This window comes from Pseudochaenichthys georgianus, chromosome 20 (assembly GCF_902827115.2).
Source record: "Pseudochaenichthys georgianus chromosome 20, fPseGeo1.2, whole genome shotgun sequence".
Taxonomy (NCBI): domain Eukaryota; kingdom Metazoa; phylum Chordata; class Actinopteri; order Perciformes; family Channichthyidae; genus Pseudochaenichthys; species Pseudochaenichthys georgianus.
Genome location: NC_047522.1, coordinates 95,080 through 116,924, shown reverse-complemented (window position 1 = coordinate 116,924; position 21,845 = coordinate 95,080). Strand labels below are relative to the sequence as shown.

Sequence of the window (21,845 nt, the reverse complement as noted above, 5' to 3'; positions counted from 1 at the left end):
GCAATAAACATTGAACCAGTCCGGCCCTCGACTAGTACCCATTTTTTTTATTTTGGCCCACTGTGTGTTTGAGTTTAACACCAAGTTAAATTAAGCGTAATGTGTAAAGGTCCCCAAAACGTAGGTTGCACCGTCATGTTTCTTCACAAACGTGTATATCCAAACCAGACGGACACATAAACCAAGATGTATTAAAATGACCTCTTGCAGAAAAGACAAAAACATTAATGAAAACTTTTTTTTAATGTAGTTTTTTTTCTAAACAGGGCTCAGTAAAAATCACGAGCAAAACTGAATTGCAACACAGAAATGAGTGCATTGACCGACCGCACGTCACGTAGGAGACAGACCGGACAGATCCTTTGATCCCACTGCTCATCGACTCTATGTGGGACTTTGTGCAAGCATTGCAAACCTAAATCAAATCTGCCACCTAAGGAAGGCACCAACCTGTGAAATAAAGGACAAGTTCACTTGGTTTGACAACTTAAATTATATATAATTTCTCTGATAAATGCTTTCAAACTTTTATCTTTAAAAAAAGAAAAAATGGAAGTGTACACCGTCAGCCGTATTCAGTATTAGATAATAAATAATGTGATTCCATTCAGAGGGTAGAAAAATAGAAGTGATTATGATGGATCCACTGATTTCAATATAAGCATTTATGATCGCTAATTATTTTAAATAAAAACATTTCAATTACGAATCGCACCGTTACACATGTAGGCTTTTCTGTGCACTGGAAAAGTAACACAAAAAAACAATCAGGAAATGTCTTCATCTTTCTGGAAATGAACATTTAGACGAGCTATACCGTATACTGAAACTATCACGACAAAGCAATCTCTCATGCACAGAGCAATCTCTGGCTCGTAATGGAAATGTGGATCACCCATCGCAGACTCAGAAAAGAAAACATCTTAATTTGAAACAAATAATCTTGAACTGAATTTCATTCATCTGAAATGTTAATCGACAGTAATTGTGTGGTAAACTATAAATAAAGTAATAAACAAAAGGCAGAATAAAGCAATTATTAAGCTGTGATTGAAAAACTGGGATCCGTCGTTTTTCTTTCAGTGTCTCGCGTACACCTGACATCCGGAGGGAGCCACGGGGAATGTGAGGACCTTTAGTGGAGGGTGTGTATCGTGTTAAAAGACGATAAGCAAATGGGAAGTAAGCACAAGGGTTGCCCCTCAGCCACTGAGATGCTGCGTGGATCAAACCCTCATTGGCATGTGGCCTTAACTCAGTCTTTAAGGATTTCTTTGTCTGTTCTGAAAGCTTCTTTGCCACTTTGGAGTGTATAACGCCGGCTTATTTACTCTGCAGGTAGAGTGTGTGTGTGTGTGTGTGTGTGTGTGTGTGTGTGTGTGTGTGTGTGTGTGTGTGTGTGTGTGTCTACATGAGTCCACAGCAGGGCTCCTTATTGTTAGACTGCTCCTCCTCAGGCGCTCTGAGTTTCAGAAGGGGAGGGTCTCCGCTGGCGGGGGTGAAGTACACCTGGCTGGGGGAGGCGAGCTCCTCTGCAGGGGGGGGGGCGGTCTGGACCTCGCGCTGTGCCTGAGGCGGGGTCAGCTCCGCGGCAGGCTCCTCCTCCAGGGCAGGGGGCAGCGGGGGTTGAGGGGCTGGGTACTTGTTGAGCTTGGCGGCGGCTCGCTGGCGCTTCAGGTCGGCCAGCGTTTGGTGAGATTTCTCCCGAGTCATACTGTCCGCCCCCTCCCCCTCCCCCTCCCCCTCCGAGGGGCTGAGCTGGTAGGAGGCGCTGCGGTCCATCAGACCTCCTCCGCTCCACACCTCTCCGGGGACAGAGGACGCCGGAGACAAAGACGTCCCTCCGTTACCCAGGCTGGACACAGCGCTCCTGTCTGCAGAGTCCAGCTCCTCCAGGCGGGACGTGGCTCCGACACCGGCGACCTGGAGCAGCAGAGAGAACATGGAAGACAATCAGCTTCAACTAGTTGTGCACAAGTGAGCCAGCAACCATGAGACAACGAACACAGACACATGTCGCCCAAATTGTCAGCATTGTGAACACTGGTCCTCTTTACTTGTTTAGTTTAATACTTTATCTACCTTAGTGTCCTTAAGTGAAGAAAACAAGAACACTTTCACCCCTGAACCGGAGTTTGATAGTCGTCATACCCCCATGCTAGAACTCTTTGAACATGTAAGAATAAACAGTAAGAACTAGACAAGACATTAGTGATTGACTAAATTGTCGTGTTTTTTCGCACTTGTTTTGTTTTAGTTTTGTGTACCTTGTACGGCGACCTTGAGAGCCGCCTTTATAAATAAAATGTATCATTATGTTTCTTTTTCCTAACAGTTACAACCAGCGTGTTAAGAAGTTTAATCGGCTTCATCTAGCGGTGCACACGTTAGACTGAACCCAGGACACAGGCCTCCTCAGCGTCACGTCAGCCTGCCTCTCGCTCACCATGGTGGCGTGCCGGTGCAGCTCGTTGTCCGTCTGCCTGTCCTCGTCCTCGTCCTGAGACTCCGGCTGTCGGCCGCGCTCCTGCCACACCATGGCCTCTTTGTGGTGCTCGCGCCGGTACAGACTGGAGCGCTCGTTCACGCTGACGCGACGTACCACCTTGCTGTACAGACAAACGAGAGAGAGGGGGACATGTAGGTTTAACTGCTCCAACTTCATGTGACCTTTCTCCCCCCTCTGGTCTGTCATGCTCCCTCTCACCCTCTGCTGCCGGTGCTCGAGGCTCGTCTCTGCAGCGTTCCTTTCTGCCGGTCCTGGCTCTTCATGATGGCTTCGTGTTTGTGTTTCAGGTCCATCAGTTTGGCTCTGACCTCTTCATCCATACACACATCTGAAACGCCAGTAAAGCAAAGGTTAGACACATGGAAGGAAAGATGCCAACAAGAATCAACATGCATCAGGATAACTAGTTCCTATTTTAGCACAGGCAGTTTATACGAAATTCTCGCAGCGTGATTGTTGCTTTTTAAGTAACTGCAGAGGAAAGCTGTCGTGGCTTTTTTGCGCAATTATTATTTTGCTATGAAGCATAACTGATCTTACCCAGAGGCGTCTCGTCCAGCACAGACTTTGTATTTAAACTGGCTCCATGTGCCACCAACAGTTCCACCATCTGGATCTATGCATCACATAGAAACATAGAAATGGTTCATTTAAGAAAAGTGGAAGGGTTGTATCCTCTGACGTGTGACGCAGCACTCACTTGTCCCCAGCAGGAGGCGGCGTGGAGCGGCGTCCAGCCGTCAGAGTCCCTCGCCTCCATCTGAGCTCTGTGCTCCACCAGCAGCTCCGCCACGGACACGTAGCCGTTAGCCGACGCTATGTGGAGCTGGAAGAGAGGTCCGTTTAACGTAGAAGCACTTACAGTCTAGATTTCTATGGCCGAAAAAAAACCTGATGTAAAATAAAACGACCAAATGCATTCAGAAAAAGCTACAACACACATTTCCTTTGTTCTGCTGATTTAGAACTTCTCTGTTCACACATCCGTGACTAATAATAGGAACCTGTTTCGATATTGAATTGTAACCTTGAGAGGGAGCACTTCAGAGAAACTAAAAGCACAGCCTAGATCAGGGATGGGCAGCTTGGATGGTGGTGGGGGCCACATAATATATGTACTGTCCACCAGGGGGCCGCAGATTCACCACACACACACACACACACACACACACACACACACACACACACACACACACACACACACACACACACACACACACACACACACACACACACACACACACACACACACACACACACACACACACACACACACACACACACACACACACACACACACACACACACACACACACACACACACACACACACACACACACACACACACACACACACACACACACACACACACACACACACACACACACACACACACACACACACACACACACACACACACACACACACACACACACACACACACACACACACACACACACACACACACACACACACACACCATGTATTGTATGTAATTATTAACAAATTAAGTCTTCATTGACATTTTACAATCTCTCAGGGAACATCCTCCAATAAGCCACTAAGCAAATATCAGTCCACAGAAATGTTATTTAATGTTTACAAGTGGCATGTTTGTATTGAACAGGTTATTAAACAGTGGAATAAAACTATTTTAAACTATTGGAAAGCACGGAAAATGTGTGTGTATTGAGATGAACCATTAAGAGGACATACACATGAAGTCATGAACACTACCCCAGACATTAGTCGTCTAACTTGAACCTAAGACACAATAAGGGGAGTGTCCACACAGACACCTGTCAGCCCGCACTCTGCTGTTCCTCAGCGCCGCTCCCCCCCCCTCCGCTGACATTATGAATGAAAGGCGTATAGTATCATAGATAACACGGCAGGGTCCGTGACAGTTTGTTTTCATCTGATTTCAAATAAACAAAGTCTTGGTTTTTAGAATATTAAACTTGTTTCGCCAAATTCAGATGATAAAAACAACCTTTAAGTTTGTAAAGGCATAATTACAGGCGCAGTGTTTCCCCTAGGATGAGTCATAGCAGCTAAGGCACGTGGGCCCAGCATAATGTGAGCGCGGAGTGCGGGGAATTTTTTCGTGTGTGCACGTGCGAAGTGTGCCCCGCCAATTTGTACCTATGTGTCTGCCAGCACAAGAAAGGCTCTTGAGGCCTAGCACCAGGACCGGTTCTAGACAATTTGCTGCCCTCGGAGAGATTTTCATATATAAAGAATAAATGAAAAATCTCTACAAAAGACGAATACACTAGAAAAACAGAAACTTATTGACATAGGTCATATACGTCAAAATGGCTTCAAATGTATTCAGTATTTTATGATTTGTTTGAACATTTTAAAGTAAAATGCTTCAATCTGGTGCACTTTGAGCACACAATTACTCGAGACCTGATCTAGGGGGTACAACTCTAAAAACACCCATATGAACAAGATCAGTTTACATTTTAATAATCAAATAAGTATGTGAACATAACCAATAACCTACCGTAGCCAATAACAAATACATGTAATGTATTTAATTTTTTTTGTTCATGCATCTCTTATTTTACCTAGTTAACATTTATTTATGCATATTTTTGTATCTCTCCAGCTTTAAACGATATTTTTGGTTTACTGTCCTATAGTATACATTGGAATGATTTCAAACCTGTTTTTATTTATCCTAATAATTATAAAGGAGTGCCTTGGAAATATGTTTTTACATAATTTAGTCAAAACGTTTGAGACCCACTGAGATGACTTAGACTAAAATGAACAATCTAAACACTGAGTCCTTTACCTCACGGAGCCTCTCAGTCAGACAGGAGAGCTCTCCTCCACCCGGGTTGTAGAAACATCTACTTCTTATATGCGTTAGCGTAGCTAGCACCAGATTCTAATAACAACAGCGCCGGTACCGGTGAGCCCTCTCTCTCTCCCTCTCTCTCTCCCTCTCTCCCTCTCTCTGGCTGTGAGCTGCGGGCGCCTGATAAGCCAACAACACCCCCCACTTTCATCACTCACTTTTCATTTGCCCATCGTACAGGGCAAATGAAAAGTGCAACCGGGATGAAAAAGGTGTTACATTTACTTAATCATGAATGTTGTTACATCAAGGCCAAAAATTAGGATGAGCGCCAACGGTCAAAAATGTTTTTTTCCCCCCAGATCTGGCGCCCCCTAGGCGACCGCCAAAAATCGGCACTGCCTAGTACATACAGTGGCAATGCCATTTGCCCATCCCTGGCCTCGATGAACTAAAGCACGTCGGGAAAGCTATGTTTGTGTTTTCACGGTTTGCCTTTGGACTCACAACACAAGGTGGATATAGTCCTCCGCAGCCTCAACTGTAAACTAATGAGGCCACTCTTTGGACATTCTCTCGTGCTCTCCTTACAAAGCTATTTCCCCCAGGGGGGAATACATATTTCACTCATTCACCTAGTTCTATAACACTAAAACATATGGATAGCTTTCAAACTAAATGGCACAGCCCGATAAAAATCCCTGGCCTAATTTCTAATGTCGCTCTGACTCACCAGGGTTGTTCCGTTAGCATCCTGTGCGTTTAAGTCCACTCCGTTCTGAACCAGAGCCTGGATGTCAGCCAGCATGGCTTTCTCTTTAGCCCCCCGGCAGTCATCTATGCGGTCCTGAGTTATCCCTACACACACACACACACACACACACACACACAAAATGATTCATGTTAGCATACACACATTAACAGCGTGTTTATTATCGAGCGCTAACTGGTTCTCAATGGGAGCGACACATAAGGAAGATGTGTCATCTTGTTGGAACATTTTTAAGAGAAAGAATCCATTTTGTTTTTTATAAATGTTATTGCAAACGGCACGAATGCGTGAGAGTGCAAAAACAGATTTACTTTACTGACCCTGTTCAGCCATGACCATCTCCAGCAGCTCGAGCGTGGCCTCATCCTCACAGAGGTCATAGGGCATGTTGCCATCTGCATTGACAGCCAGCAGGTCAGCCCCACTACACACACACACACACACACACAACAACACCCATATGTAAAGGATTAGTGCCACACTGTGACATACCCAGATGTACTCACGAACATTCCTACACATGCCAAGTGTTTTGAAAGTCAAAGTGCAGCCATGTTTGCATCGTTTATGGAGATCAGTCCCTCGCAAAGAAGTCTGTTTATATTCTGGACTAGAAATTGTATAATTAAAGCAGAATTTATCCTAATATAGTTGTTGGAAAACTCAATAATATATCAGTTTGGGGACATTACGTTTTGAAAACCTTCCCGTTTAAATATGCAAATGAGGCATTTCCCTTTTAAATGTGTGCTTATTTGCTTAGATCTTTGTTCACCGCGCTGACAGCAGGACAGTCGTTTTGAATGGTGTGAAAGAAGCTGAAATGTGGGGTTGATGTTGATGGGGGAACTCACGCCTGGATGAGCAGCTGCACCAGGCCGGTGTGTCCACAGGTGGCAGCAGCGTGCAGCGGCGTCCACAGCTCACTGTCACACGCATTCACACAGCCGCCCGCGTCCAGCAGGCACTGCACGATCTCCACAAAGTCGTCTATGCAGCACTGAGGGAAAACACATCCGAATACACAGACAGCAAAGTGTTGGAGGAAGGGATATCTATGCATTATTATTTATGGAACTAATACACTTGCTTGAGTCAAATGTGCATGCGGGCCCAGCCCTCTGCTCTGTAGACACGGACGTCTTCCGAGGGGAAGAGCAGAGGCTTTATGAAGAGTTCTCTGTGAAAGACCACCCTCTTGAATTTATGGCAGAATGCGTTTAGAGCAAAACAAGAAGGGAGAGAAGGTTTCTGAGAGATTTTAAAGTATGTGTTTCAAGGTCCTGACAAACTAAACACAGGACGCTAATGATGGTACTTCTCAATCTGACCGCTACGTTCAGGACAGGAATGTAAGCCTTCAAAAACACATGATTACACTACAATGGTGAAATGAATAAGAGTGTGTTTTTGTAAACTGACTGAGGATAGGTTATGGTTCAGACAAAAAAAAAAAAAACACACACACGGTGTAAAAGTAGGTAACATCATCGAGAACGAATCATCGCTAATTTGAGCTCCACAGGTTTTAATGTAAAGAATCTCCTCCTAACATCTCTGCTTAAAAGTATCACTATAACACAACGGATAGCAGTCACCCAACTGAAGAGCATACATCAATCCTAAAAAAGGGTAAAAATCAAGAATAATATGCAAGATAGTCTATTAGGGCCGTGCACTGGTCTCACGATTCGATTACGATTATCCTGTCAACGATTCGATTCGGTTCGATATCCCGGTGCATCACGGTTCATACCAATGCGTTGCATCCTCAATTTTCTATATTACTGCACATGGCTTATTTTTCATCAATGCATACATGCAGTAAATACATATGAACTCTCTTTATTATTTAGAAAGTGCTTCAGAAATCAACAACATAAATGTCTTGACATTAATTTATAAACCAAAATAAATGAATTGTATAGGTCTAGCCTCCGTGTGTGAAGTTGTTCCATCCTCAAAAACAAAAAGCTAATGCTTCTGCAGTCGAGCTGCAGCTTCTAGCCACGGTCTTCTGTTAAGAAAGGACACTGAATGTCCTGAATGAGGCATCACACACAGTCTGAGTCTGAACACAGCAGACAACAGGAGTCTTTACAACAGCATATACAAACTAAAATACTGCATGTGGGTGCACACTCACATTCTCTGTTTTACTGTTATCATTATATCTCAGTGATTAAGTGAATAACAAAGTTTCTATCGGGTCACCATCAGCCTGTCACTCATTATTTTCAGCGAGGGGGCGGGGCTTGGAGGAACGGAGAGGAGACTGTGATCGCAGAAGCTTTTTTCCTCCTGCCTTCACAAACTTCACACACGTATTTATCAACTGAAAATTGCTCGAGGACATTCATACTTTGCAATCCAAGACTTCATTAAATCCACCAAAAACCTGACATGATTGTAACGCGATTATTTTTGAAAAACATAAATCCCTCCCTGTGTCTCTGAGCCGCAGCGACACGGAGTGATTCAGAGCGGGTCCTTCTGCTGTGGGTTCTGGACTGGTGTTCTTGTGTTGGTGGATAAAGCAGACTGCTCCGTGTTCGGTGCCGCTGTCACGTATGTTCCCTGATCTCTGCGTCACCGACCGATTTGATATTAAAGTGACAGAAAAAAAAACGTTATTGTAAAGCCGCGGCCGGAAAATCAGGAAGCAACGTTACTACGCTATAACCGATTATCTTCCGTCACTGCATCGAGACCGAATCGTCCACGTCCGCATCGTAATGCATCGTAGAAACGATTATTTTCAACACCCCTATAGTCTATGGAGTCTGTGCTGGTTGAAGCACCTTGGTCATCGATGGCTGATGCCACGCTATGACAGAGCAGTCTGTGTTTGAGGGGCGGGACGATGGTGGAGTTGGTAGTGTTTGCAGGCGGGAGGCCAGTGAGGGATCATGTCCTTCCCCCTGCACAGGTGACACAACTAGGTGTAAACGTGTGTGTGTGTGTGTGTGTGTGTGTGTGTGTGTGTGTGTGTGTGTACCTGATGTAGGGCTGTCAGTCCATCCTCGTTGACCAGATCTGGGCTGACGCCGTTGTTTAGCAGCTCCCTCACTGAAAGACAAAGGGGTCATAGGACATGTATTGGCATCTTCCGAGTGTTCTTGACTTTCCTCACATATTCAAGCTTTACTTTTAATTCAATGTATTGTGTTCTTTAAGCTTCGAGCATGCTATGTCTCTCTGAGTGTGTGTTGGTACCGACCCTCCTCCACGTCGTTGCGTGCAGCAGCATCCAGCAGCGTGATGGACTGGGGGAACGTGACTTTTATCGTGCGCGCCTTCTTCTTATCCGCTTTGGCTCTCGACCCTCGCGTCGAGTCCTTCTCCATCTGCGCCCATCCCTTCAGCTGCTGGACGCGACGCTTCTGGGCGTGTTTCAGGCGCTCGGTGGCTCCCAGGCGCCCGACTGTGGCCATCTCACTGAGCAGCTCCCCGTGCTCTGCTGCCATGCCACGCCACCACAAACTGTCCCGGTGTCTTCTCCCCTTGGGTTCTCTTAGTCCAAAAGGATGTGAAACCTTTACCTACGTCTTGCCCCTTAAGGAGGCCCTTCTGTAAGGCCAACCGGGCCTACGTTAGGGCCAGTGGGAGACAGAAACCGCAGCTTATCTGTAAAAAAATAAGGAGCGAATTTCACGAATATCCAGAGTGTGATGAAACGACTTATGTTGTGCAATCAGGCGGAAGATATCTCCCCGATTTCAGAAGGAAGCAACATGTCGTGGTAATGTCTCTTCCTCATCTTTCACATAACTCTTATCGTGCCTTGGAAAATCAAAGAGAAACATCCAGGATTTGGGCGGTAAGCAACCGTCAGTCCTCGCGTCCATAGCAACTGTGGGGAACTTGGCCACTGAAGGGAAGGATGGAGAGAGGAGATGTTGCTACAAAGGAATAGATGCCTTATTTGAGCTTTTACTCCAAAGTGAGGGTGACTGTGTCCAAGATATTGATCCAAGTGTTTGAGAATCCATAGTGAGAATATGACGAACAACAAATCCACAAAACCGGAAGAACTGAGGAGCTTAAGCTATGATTTAAGTCCAACTTCAGCTAATGCTGTGGCAGTGTCCCGTGGGCGTGAGTGGAGACTTTTCCAACTTGTTGTTGTGTACGTTTTCTCTTCAGGGATTCAGGCGAGGTTTCAACGATTCCTCCCTCAGCGTCATTGTCTGCCTGGAGAGCGGGAGAGAGGAGAAACAATAATTGCGAGTGCTGCGTTACAGTATAACGTTTGCACACGGCTCTCCTCATCCCGTTATCTTTAACCCCCGAGCTCCTTCCAGCGACTCTCCTCTCCCGGAGGAAACCTGAGACGGTGGGACGCTTTTCATTAATGATTGACACACCCTGCAGCCCGATACACACGACGCCGCCATTAGCATAAACGTGGAGCAAAAACCGAGAGGGGAACGTGGTCGAGAAGCAGGTAAAAAGATCAGATGTGAGCGTGGAGTTATAACTCAGGTGACCGCACTCATTACTTTTCTTTAGCTTCCCAGATGAGTTACGCGGCTCACACACACACACACACACCCTCTTTCCAGGCTATTCATTTATAATTTAGGCCTGGCCTGTGAGCGCTGGGAGGAAGGTCAACTAGACGCACTCAGCGAGATAGAGAGCGACTGACAAGACACCCGTCCTGGGCCACGGAGACACGCACCACGAGGCATTCATAATAACCAGGTTAAAGTTAAACTAACTAGTTGATTTAAAACATTACATGACACGTCTCTTGTTAGATGCTTTTCTCCAAAGCGACTTACATTCTCAACACTGTGGGCGATCCCCACAGGAGCAGTTTGGGGTGAAGTGTCTCCGGGACACAACGACATGCTGACTGCAGCGGGGTTTGAACCTGTGACCCCCTGATCCCAACACAAACGCACAACCCACTGCACCACACGCCTCCAATTGATATCCAAATGAGGTGAAAGAAGTGCTGTCAATTGGTATTAAAAAATTGATGTATAATTGTTGTTGATTGCCATAACGCTATATATAAATAATTGTATTTTTGAAAAAAAAAAAAAATACATTTGGTGTTTTAATAAAGAAATGCATGACAAACTGGTAAGAGACATTTAGAGGGTTTTAAGTTGAATTATAACAACTCAGATTTCTGAATTAATGGCATGAATTCTGACAATGAGCTAAAGCATCATCAGGAAATACGTAAGTGTACTGCTCGGAAAATAAACACCGGGTCAAAAGTCATTCTCCCAACCTAGAAAGAAACTGGATTATAATTTATATACAACGCAATTATTAAAAAGCAGTACTATAATATATGACTATACTATTAGGGAAGGACAAACATGTAGTCCCTGCAGCATCACTAGCATGTTGTGTGCACAGTCTGAATTATGGAGGGTTGAATCTGGACATAATTATATAAGGTGTTTATATATTTAGAGAGAGACCTACAGTCACTGTTTCCGTTAAGACGACTTCCTAGCCACTCAAATAGTTCCTGTTTAAAGGCGGACAGACGTTTGTCATGTGTTCCTTTGCTCTGCCGTTCTTCTATTCTTAGGACATCTCACCTCTCACCCTTTGTCACAAGATACAATACAAGGATTTCCTTAGATTGAGGTAATAAGCTTAACTCCCCATAGACTGCACGCATAATTCATTCAGACAACACACCCACGGACACGGACTTGTTACGCACGGGATCAAACCTCATGAATGATGAATGTTAGGCTTGTTTATAATGCCAATTATGCACTTCTCTCTTTCTTTACCCCGTCCGCCTCCTAAAGGGACAAGCCCACGTTGGGTTAAAGGTCAACAGGAAACTAACAAACCCTTAAGTTTTATCCATGTATTTTTTCTTTTAATGTTTATTTTATTAGCTTTTCTTTTTACTGACTGATTTTAAATGCCATTTTCTTAATGTCTTTCGTTTTTTGTAAAGAGACTTTGAATTGCCTTGTGTTGAAAAGTGCTATATAAATAAACGTGCCTTGTCTTAAGGAAGGGCTACGTGTAGTTAGCAGCAGAGCTTATTTTGGGTCATTGTTCTTAATCACAGCTAACAAACGGAAGAAGGGACACCGTCTGTAGCGTTTTTCGAGCTTTAAGGAGGAGAAAGGATTAGAGGACTAGGGAACATCTCTGCAGGATAGTAACGGCTGTGTTAGCGGGATAATACCATACACCAGGGACCATCAACAGGCGGCCCGATTGAACGCACGCCGCCGTGTGGACGGGCCGTGCGTTTGCCCCCGACTCATTTTTTTTTTTTTACAACGTCTCGTGAGTAATGTGCCGTACCGGAGTCCAACAGAGAGGCAGCAGCTGCGGGACAGAAGCCTGCGTACTGCGTAGCCTTCCCTGTCCTGAAGAAGAAGTGAAAGCGAAGTCCCTCCCCTTCCGGGTGAGCTCCATGGGACTTTATTTCGGAAAAGTTATGCATTGAAGTCAATGGAGAGAGAAAGATTATCTTTCGATCCCGTTTGAGTTGTGCCACGAATTACACACATGATGTTTGTCATTTTAAAAGATAATTTTACGAGTCAAAAAAATTAAAATGTGCCGTAAAACTATGAAGTAACACTTTGTTTGTGTGAAACCGCTCAACGAACTACATCTCCCGTCTCGCACCACACACCCAGACGGCCGTCACGTTGGAACATTTCACTTCTTTCTTTCAGAACGAGGCGGAAAGTAACGAGGTGAAAATCACTCCAAAGTCTGGGCGTGTTGAGAGCTGTGCACACACAAGGGGAGTGAGTCGCTTCCTGAGAGCCAGCATGCGGGACCGGGACTCTGGGATTTGTAGTCTTTCTAGTTGCGTATTTTTCATAGTCTTATATTTCAACAGTTTTACGACAAACTGTGACTTTTTTTGACAAGGAAATTATTTGTTAAATTGACAAACATCATATGTGTAATTCGTGGCACAATTCAAACGGGATCGAAAGATAATCTTTCTCTCTCCATTGACTTCAATACATACTTTTTCCGAAATAAGGTCCCATGAGTCCCACCGTAAGGGGAGGGACTTCGCCTCTATAGAGTGGCGAAGTCCCTCCCCTTCCAGATGAGCTCCGTTTGAATTGTGCCACGAATTACACATAGGATGTTTGTCAATTTAAAAGATAATTTTGCAAGTAAAAAAAAAAAATGTGTCGTAAAACTGTGAAGTAACACATTTGTTTGTGTGAAACAGTCAATGAACTACATCTCTGGTCTCGCAGACTCTCACAACAACACACGTCACCAGGATGGCCGTCACTACTGTATTGTCAACAACAGGATTGACTACCCTCACCATCACCACGTCCAGAAGAATGTCATGCAAAGCTGCCTGCCTTCCTTTCTCTCTGAACTGCCTGGTCTTTTTCATGTTTAATGTCAACCATTTGTGCAGATAGCATGAAGTAGAAAAGATCGGCGATGCTAATGTAGCGTTAGCATTTCTCCCCCGGGCTTAAGTTGTGTGTTATAGAATGATCACACCGGTGACAGTACTCTTCAAAGGGTTCACGAAATATACTACTCTTACTGTTTAACATGTTGGGTTGCTTAATGTTACTTCATGTTAAGGCTAATAAAAATGACAAGGCTGTAATGCTAACAAACGTGCTAGCTACTAGCTAGGTAGCTAACTTGATCCAGCCACTCCTGGTCCTTTCATCAGATGGGAAGCGAAAGAACGAGCAAGACCCATTGCTGGTATGATAACAACCTGGTACTAAGCACACAGGCATCTTGTTAAAGTTATCTTAGATAGATTATATCTATATGGCGCTGATCTTAGCCATCTCTTAGTGGAGGAAAACAGTTATGACATTACTTACGCGACTCTGGGATTTGTAGTCTTTCTAGTTGCGTATTTTTCATAGTCTTATATTTCAACAGTTTTACGACAAACTGTGACTTTTTTGACACGGAAATTATTATTTAAGATTGACAAACATCATGTGTGTCATTCGTGGCACAATTCAAACGGGATCGAAAGATAATCTCTCTCTCTCTCCATTGACTTCAATACAAAATACTTTTTCCGAAATAAGGTCCCATGAGTCCCACCGGAAGGGGAGGGACTTCGCCTCTATCAGCGTGAAGAGTCTGCTTTATGCGCTCCTTGACAGTACAAGAGCGTGCTCCACTAGCACCCCCCCCCCACCCCAGTCAACAACTTCAAAATGTAGGGCTATATATAAAAATCGCTGGCCCCCGAAAGTGTCTCTAGGAATAATTTTGGCCCTTGGACAAATGCAGTTGGTGATCCCTGCCATACACAATCTAAAAGATCAGTGGAATATAGATCCCAATGTTGGCGTCGTGTGGCTCACAAAAGAAACTAAAGAATACATTCTCATACGACAGGATTTGACTCACATTTCAGATGACTCGTGGAAAGGAGTGGTGAAAAAACGACACACACATCCACTCAATTCACCCGTTGCCCGCGTTGGGCTTTTAGTTTGACGGCCTTACACTGACCTGCTTCGCCTGATTTGGATTTGTACTGTAAGAAGTGATGAAAGTTTGCTTTATTAATCCAAAATAATCTCACCGTGTTAAGTAGCTTTGAGACTAGTCCAATTGTCTCCATGTTGTATTAATGTAGTGCCAACCACGGTTCCTGTGACCATAACAATTAAACCGGTTTACAGTGCTTCCACCCTGACCCGAGCACAGTGACTCACCTGACTCAAGGCCACTTAGTACTGCACAGACACACAGAAATACACCATCTGACATCGGGAAGGGCTTATGTAGGAGGTGAATCACAATGCTACTACTTTGTGTAATGTCAGGACAGAGATATTTAAGTGTTCCTTCAAAATAGAGTCATAAAGACAAAACGTCCACATTTCCGGCCCATGTTGAAAGCATCAGGATAAAGACAGCAAAATCCCAAAGAAGGTATTTTCGATCCGTCCTTTGACCTAGCTTTGCTCCAATGTTAATCTAAATCTCAGCCACACTCAAGCGTCTGCCTTTGATTGTGTCTTTCATTACAATAGACCTAGGCATTGGGATATGTATTTTATAAATCCTCTGGAGCAGAGAGGAGCCGTGGATTATTGTTATTGATTAATGCATCAGTGTTTCTCAGGGTCAATAACACTAAACTCACAACTTAAAATTAAAGCGTTTAGTTTATTTAATAAAAGAGCACATGTTCAATGTGAACAGTAGATATAGATTAGTTGCAATTTCGTGTAATATATATATATTAATTGTTTTTTTTAACGCGCTCCTCCAAGACAACGGTAGGGGAAACACTGGGCTGATGATCTGTCTTGGCAGAGCGAGCCAGAAAACACACATCTCGGCCAAAGCCAATCAGTGCAGGTATCGAGGGAATGAAGCCGAGGCTCAGACAGTACGATGTGCGTGACTAAGAACACAGAAACAATCCGTCATGTCCATCATGAATATATCATATTGCTCCTTTACAAACCTGGAATAAGACGCACACTGTCTTTGCTTTCCACACCAGTTTGGATGTGACAAAAAGCTGTTTTACACCAAGAGAGCAACAGCAGCTGCACAATCATTACTAACAACCTCACTGACCTCCCACATGTATGTATAAACATAATGAGAACAAATGGTTACTTCAAGTTCTGGAAAAAATACATGATTATCCTGCCCAAAACCGCTCTCCAAAGTATCCCAAGAAATCCTCCAATTATGCTCTAAATGGCATCATTGTTACTTTCCACTCTGAAGCTCATTCTACACCTACAACTTTATCATTAACAAACCAACTGACATAATGCATACATCTACATGCCCATACTTAACTATAACACATGGTAGCTTTGAGTGAAACTGATTAAATCAACTCAAGACAGAGGATCAGCCATTTCTTCTCAATATTTCTCCAATGTTGTGATCTCACCTCATCTCTCCGTGCACACTCCTAAAGGTCTGCCCACTCACAGGGTGGCTGGGACACTGGATGCTAAGCTAGCATGTAACGAGCTTCAGTTCATTTAGTCCCGTATAAAATAAGCCCCAGCTCAAATGCAGAATGTGTAAGAGCCTTGTGATCCTGAGTCAGGGCGAGGCCAGGCGGACGGGGGAAGACCAGGTGAGATCACTCGCAGTGTTCACAACTAAACGGTGTGTGTTTTTGAAAAATATCCCTACATCAATATGACAGGTGTCGGATTTTTCCACCTAATGACCGACCAGGAAAGGCTGAGAGGAACAGAACCTTCATTCAACCGCTGCAATGAATAGAGCAGTATGAACACACACGCACATGCATTCATCAGGTGGGCGGTACCTCAGTGTAAAAGCTTGTGACTGAACTTAGTAGTACCGATACCGAGCTACAACTCTGCTCAGAATTCAATCTGGATACAAAGGAATGACATTGCTCAGCTGTTGACTGAAACACACAAAGCTGAGTCGATGCAGCGCGATCATTCGGGAAGCATCCCGCGAGCTACCCTCTGAACCAATGCCAAGTCAACATGCCTGCGTCATATTCAGAGGGGTTCCATCCGCTGCGGTGCAAATACAAATATCATCCCGGCCTCAATCATTCCCAAAAGTATTTCTCCGATAATCATGAAAGGATGCTTAAAACACTTGGAATGGAATCCCTTTGCCTGATTTCTGAAGAACGTCTAAACGTCTGCATCATACATCGGACGGATTTCTTTAGAGGAACATCATAAAAAGGGAAAACCAAGCTCTAAAAAGTTAATCACAAGGTCCCCCTGCATAGTAATAATAATAATAATTCCTTACATTTATTATAGCGCTTTTCCAGATGCTCAAAGCGCTTCACAAATACACATTACACATATCATACATGCAATGGTCATGTACTGTGGACAATACCCACAGGAGCAAGTTCAGGTGAAGTGTCTTGCCCAAGGACACGATAGTCTCCTACCTGCTCATTCCTGTACTTTGCTTCCACAACAGCAAGCTTGCCGCATTTCCAGAAAATCAACTTCTTCTGAGTGTTTATAAAAGAATCCTTTATGGTCAAATAAACTGTCAGAATTGGGGATTTCAGCTCTGGAGATAATTTTAGCAGATATGTGGAACTACGTTTTGGTTTTTTTAAGTGCATGAATTCGTAAAAGCGATAGCACTATATGAATATTACACACTATCAAATGACGGTTGCCATAAAAAGGGAAACTACTCTTCCTATTTCCTATTCCCTCTGATGGGTCAAAGCCTTTGAAGAATCCACCTTGGTCTGTGGGCGAGGGGCGTCTCTTAACTTGAACATTTAACAACAGAAACCGTTGAACAATGTATTCAGAACAGAATAGCTTGAGTTGCAGCCCTCGGGGAAAAGACTGCGGGTCAATGAGTGCCAAACTAAATGGGGAGGGGGTTGCACACGTTAAGTCCCGTCATGTGCAATGGTTTGCTCCATATAATCACTCGGCAATGCCACAGAGGAAGGAGAGAGTGTGTGAGCATGCTTTATGGAGGTATCGAGGAGAAATGCAGACAAAGAGTTGCTGCTTTTTCTGGAGAACAGGATATAGAATGAGAGGGCCAAAGGATGTGGAGGAAATAGTGTGAAGGAGATAGAGGAGGAGGAGGAGGAGGAGGAGGAGGAGGAGGAGGAGGAGGAGGAGGAGGAGGAGGAGAAACTCCTGGGACAAGAGTCTGAGATGATGTATGTGCAGATTCAAACACACACACGTGGTACTAAAGAATTGCCTCAGTACGAAAATGCGGAGAAATATGAGAAGGAAATAATGTACGAGAGAATAGAAATGCAACAGAGTTTGACCTTTAAATAACTGCAGGGGTCATTCAACTTGTCTTGAAGAAAATCACTATATTAGGACGAGAAAAACACTTCTAATGATTCACTAGTGACACACCGGGCGCTACAGTATCTTCTCAAGTGCTTTTTGAAGTCGAGATAACCTGGTGTGCCAGTACTGGAGGATGCACACTCTGTACTCAAGATCAAAGAGGTTAAAGTCCACTGTAGTGAAAGTATGAAATAATCTCTTTTTTTTGTGTGTGTGTGTGTGTGTGTGTGTGTGTGTGTGTGTGTGTGTGTGTGTGTGTGTGTGTGTGTGTGTGTGTGTGTGTGTGTGTGTGTGTGTGTGTGGTGTGTGTGTGTGTGTGTGTGTGTGTGTGTGTGTGTGTGTGTGTGTGTGTGTGTGTGTGTGTGTGTGTGTGTGTGTGTGTGTGTGTGTGTGTGTGTGTGTGTGTGTGTGTGTGTGTGTGTGTGTGCTAGCATTACTATACTTGTGGGGACCTAAATCTGTTTACATAGTCACGTGTGGGGACTGGCCTCCCTTATGGGGACAAAATGGAGGTCCCCATAAGGGAATCATTAATTTTAGGGTGAAGACTTGGTTAGGATTAGGGTTAGGCATGTGTTGGTTATGGTTAAGGTTAGGATAAGTCTCCAGGAAATGCATGTAAGTCAATGTAATGTCCCCTGAAGTGATGTATACATGGTATGTGTGTGTGTGCGTGTGCGTGTGTGCGTGCTGTGTGTCAAGGGGCCTAGCTGCTAATCCTGCCCTATACTGTGAAATATTTGCCCATACATTGCATTCCACGGACATGCTATTGAAGAAGTACTTTGGCCACACGTCTGAATACTTGTGAGTTAGGTTAGACAAAGAATAAATGACTGTTTTTTTAGGTTAATAAGTCAGTGATGTTGTGTTTAAGTTAAATGGGCAGTGAACTATAGAATATCCTGCAAAAAGTTATCATTAATCTGCATTTTTGTTGGAATCCATTATGTCACCCAACATGTTGAGTTTACTGTCATACATGGCACAGAAAAGCAGTAAATCCAACTCATGGGACACAAAATCATAAAACTCCCCATCAAACGCTTTTTTATTTTAATTATCTCCGGTAGTGTTCACTTTCTTGCAACCAACGTGTGTGTGTAGTATACAAAACTAATTTGGTGCAACAGATCCTGCTAAATATAGCTTACGAGCTAAACAACTTCAATTGTTAAGATATTTGGACGTATATTTAACCAAGGAGGATACCGCTGATGTCCTTCAAACTGTTATCTATGGAAAAGTGATAATATTCAATGTAGATATGGAAACATTTAATTACCCTTTTGTAAGTTCCATGATTTTAACAGACGAGTGCACATCCGCTAAGGCATGATAATTAAAAGGGATATCCTGATGAGTTGATAAGAAATTCCCCTAAAGTATATAACATCCCCCCCCCCATTACTTTTGTATATAAATCACTATAACAGCAGGACTGCAGCCCCGCATGACATAGGAGCCATTTGACTGAACTATGAGCTGCAGCTTGTGCTATAACAGTCAACGTGTAGATGTATGCCAGCCCATGCACGTGATAGTATAGACTTTGCACTTACCGCCCTGTCATAAAGCTGTGATATAATATAGGCCAATATGAATCAGAAATCTACCAGATAAGTATTAATTTATACTCACTTTCATTGGCTATAAAAAGCTTTGAAAGCAACAGCACCAGTGTTTACTTGTTGTCACTGTGCAGGATTAACGGTGGCTGCAGATTAGCTCTTTACCTTCATGTCGGGGCTCAACAGGTGGCTAACTCGACAGGTAACAAGCGGTTAATGAAGAAAGCTACCCAGTTCATTTATCGACTCCAGCGCGGATACAAGTAAACACAGGAGGGTGTATCCTAACGTAGTGACTTTATATGACTAAACATGGTGAAAACACTGTTAAAGTAGCATTAAAGTCGGCTAGCTCTGTTGTCATGCTAACATCACTTTAGCCTCAGGTTAGCTCACCTTTCCGAAACACGACGCACACAGCGGTGCATTGCAAGGTGCGTCAAAGAAACCGACTAACTTTGGCGAACACAAGTTGAAGTGAGAACAGTTGAGAGGTATATCGATGGGAAATGATATTACATAAAGTGGATCCTACCTGTTGACTGTGAGTGGTGTCTCCTGTGAAACTGACTCAGCTGCTGCTCCAGCCCTCAGGGGGAATGCTTCACCATAACAACCGGACCTGCGCGCTCTCCTCCCGGGTATCCCTCCGCCGGGGGGCGCCACAGCCTGGAGGACTTTATTCTCATTTATTAAACACACACACATCAGAGAATTTGTGGAGAGATTGGAATACAATTAAATTAAAAGGTATACAATTACAAGTTCTATAAGTAAGATAATAGGCCTATATAAATACAATATAAAAACATAAACATCATTATAAAAGATCGGATTTGTATTCATCATTAGTACAATAATATTGGGCAATAATCTTTACTTTTGCATTGACCCTGCAATTACGTATGTATTCATTTATTTATAACTGTACTGTACAGTCCAATCAATATATTTATACTATTTGAACATTTGAACACATTTAATCATGAATCTTGATTTACATTATTATTATCTACACATCATTTTGTAAACTTTATTTTTCAATTTCCATTGCTTTTATATATTGTAGTATAATGCACATACTTAAAATGCTTTTTTTTAATGTCGATGTATATATCTATATATATATATATAGATATATATATTTTAAAATTGGGGCAACATTAACTTTACACAATTTTCCTGCAGATATCCATAACAATTTTTAAATAATGTCTTAATCAGGCACAGATAAGAACAGCAAGTCAACGAAATGGAGCAAAGACTTAAGAAATAAGGGGTACAAATTAAATTGAATTCACGTAAAATATTTCTGATAAATCTTAAGGAAAATGCTATATAAAATTGTGAAAATGGTGTTATGTTACAACACTGACCTTTATCCTAATTCTTACAAGTAAGTGCACAGTGCAAACGCCCCTCGCCTTCTTTATTAAGCCGAATATAAAGGGGTGTGTTTGAGAGCATAAGTGTAGGTTATACAGCATAGTACACATAGTGTGCTTATGCTTTGTAAAACATGAATGCACTTCCTCTATTTCACAACAAACTAGGGTGTGTTTGCCCTCTTGACAGCACAAGCCTGAACACATGATCCTTTAACAAACCATAATTACATATCAATTGAAGAAAGCCAACAACCTTAAAGTTGTCTGACTGGTTTTCTATATAAAAAGGAACCGGCTGATAATATAACAGAAACCCAGTGGTGATCTGCTGACCCCTGCTGTGAACTGATCACCATCGCAGAAAGTGACTCCGCAGAGACGCAATAAAGAATCAGATTGGGAACATGAGCTACTGTAAATCCTCTGTTGTGACAACAACAAAAAGTCAAACATGGAAAAAATGTTGACCAACATGTGCATTATTGTGTTGGTTTTAAGTGCCCAGATTTTAAGACATCCTTCTTCAAGACGTCTGCATTCCCTGCAAGAGGATATAATGCCTACAGCATTCAAAAGTGACATAAGAGCTATACTATAAGCTTTCAACAAAAACCGTGTCAAGGGTTATCTACAGAATTTAATTTACTAGAACTTGTTTTTTCTAAAGAAATAGTCCGTTGGAGAAATGTTGATTTTGTTCTGTGGTTTATCCAGATACAATACATACATGAAAACACTATGAACAATACATCTTGTTAACGCTTAATTTGAGTGTTGGTTCTTTAGTCAAAAAGTGAAGTTAGAGCATTGTTTTGACCATGTATGATATTGCTGTTTAATTTGTAAAATAATGCCACTTTTCCACACTCTTAAGTACATCCAATACACTTTGGTTGCAGAAAAAGATTTGGAGATGTACAGTGAATCTCAAAAGAAGCATTCCCCCTGTCCTGTAAAACAGCAGATTAAAAATTAAAACAATTAAACACAAAGAAGAAGTGTTT

General features: G+C 43.1%; 1 protein-coding gene across 3 annotated transcripts; it reads right to left on the bottom strand.

Annotated features, from left to right (window-relative positions):
- Positions 1–224: 224 nt before the first annotated feature.
- ppp1r16a (protein phosphatase 1, regulatory subunit 16A) lies at positions 225–20,088 on the bottom strand. 3 transcript variants are annotated; one of them, XM_034108276.1, is made up of 11 exons: positions 19,989–20,088; positions 9,314–10,287; positions 9,092–9,162; positions 6,948–7,093; positions 6,414–6,517; positions 6,055–6,179; positions 3,210–3,335; positions 3,050–3,125; positions 2,708–2,837; positions 2,447–2,609; positions 225–1,923 (listed from the first exon to the last, which is right to left on the bottom strand). In XM_034108276.1, the coding sequence occupies exons 2-11, from the start codon at positions 9,558–9,560 to the stop codon at positions 1,408–1,410; spliced, it is 1,704 nt and encodes a 567-aa protein (XP_033964167.1). In that variant the 5' UTR covers positions 9,561–10,287; positions 19,989–20,088; the 3' UTR covers positions 225–1,407. The 3 variants fall into 3 exon arrangements, with proteins under 3 accessions (XP_033964167.1, XP_033964169.1, XP_033964168.1); XM_034108278.1 differs by having other exon boundaries at positions 9,314–9,720; XM_034108277.1 differs by lacking the exon at positions 19,989–20,088 and adding an exon at positions 19,850–19,925.
- Between the last annotated feature and the right edge of the window lie 1,757 nt (positions 20,089–21,845).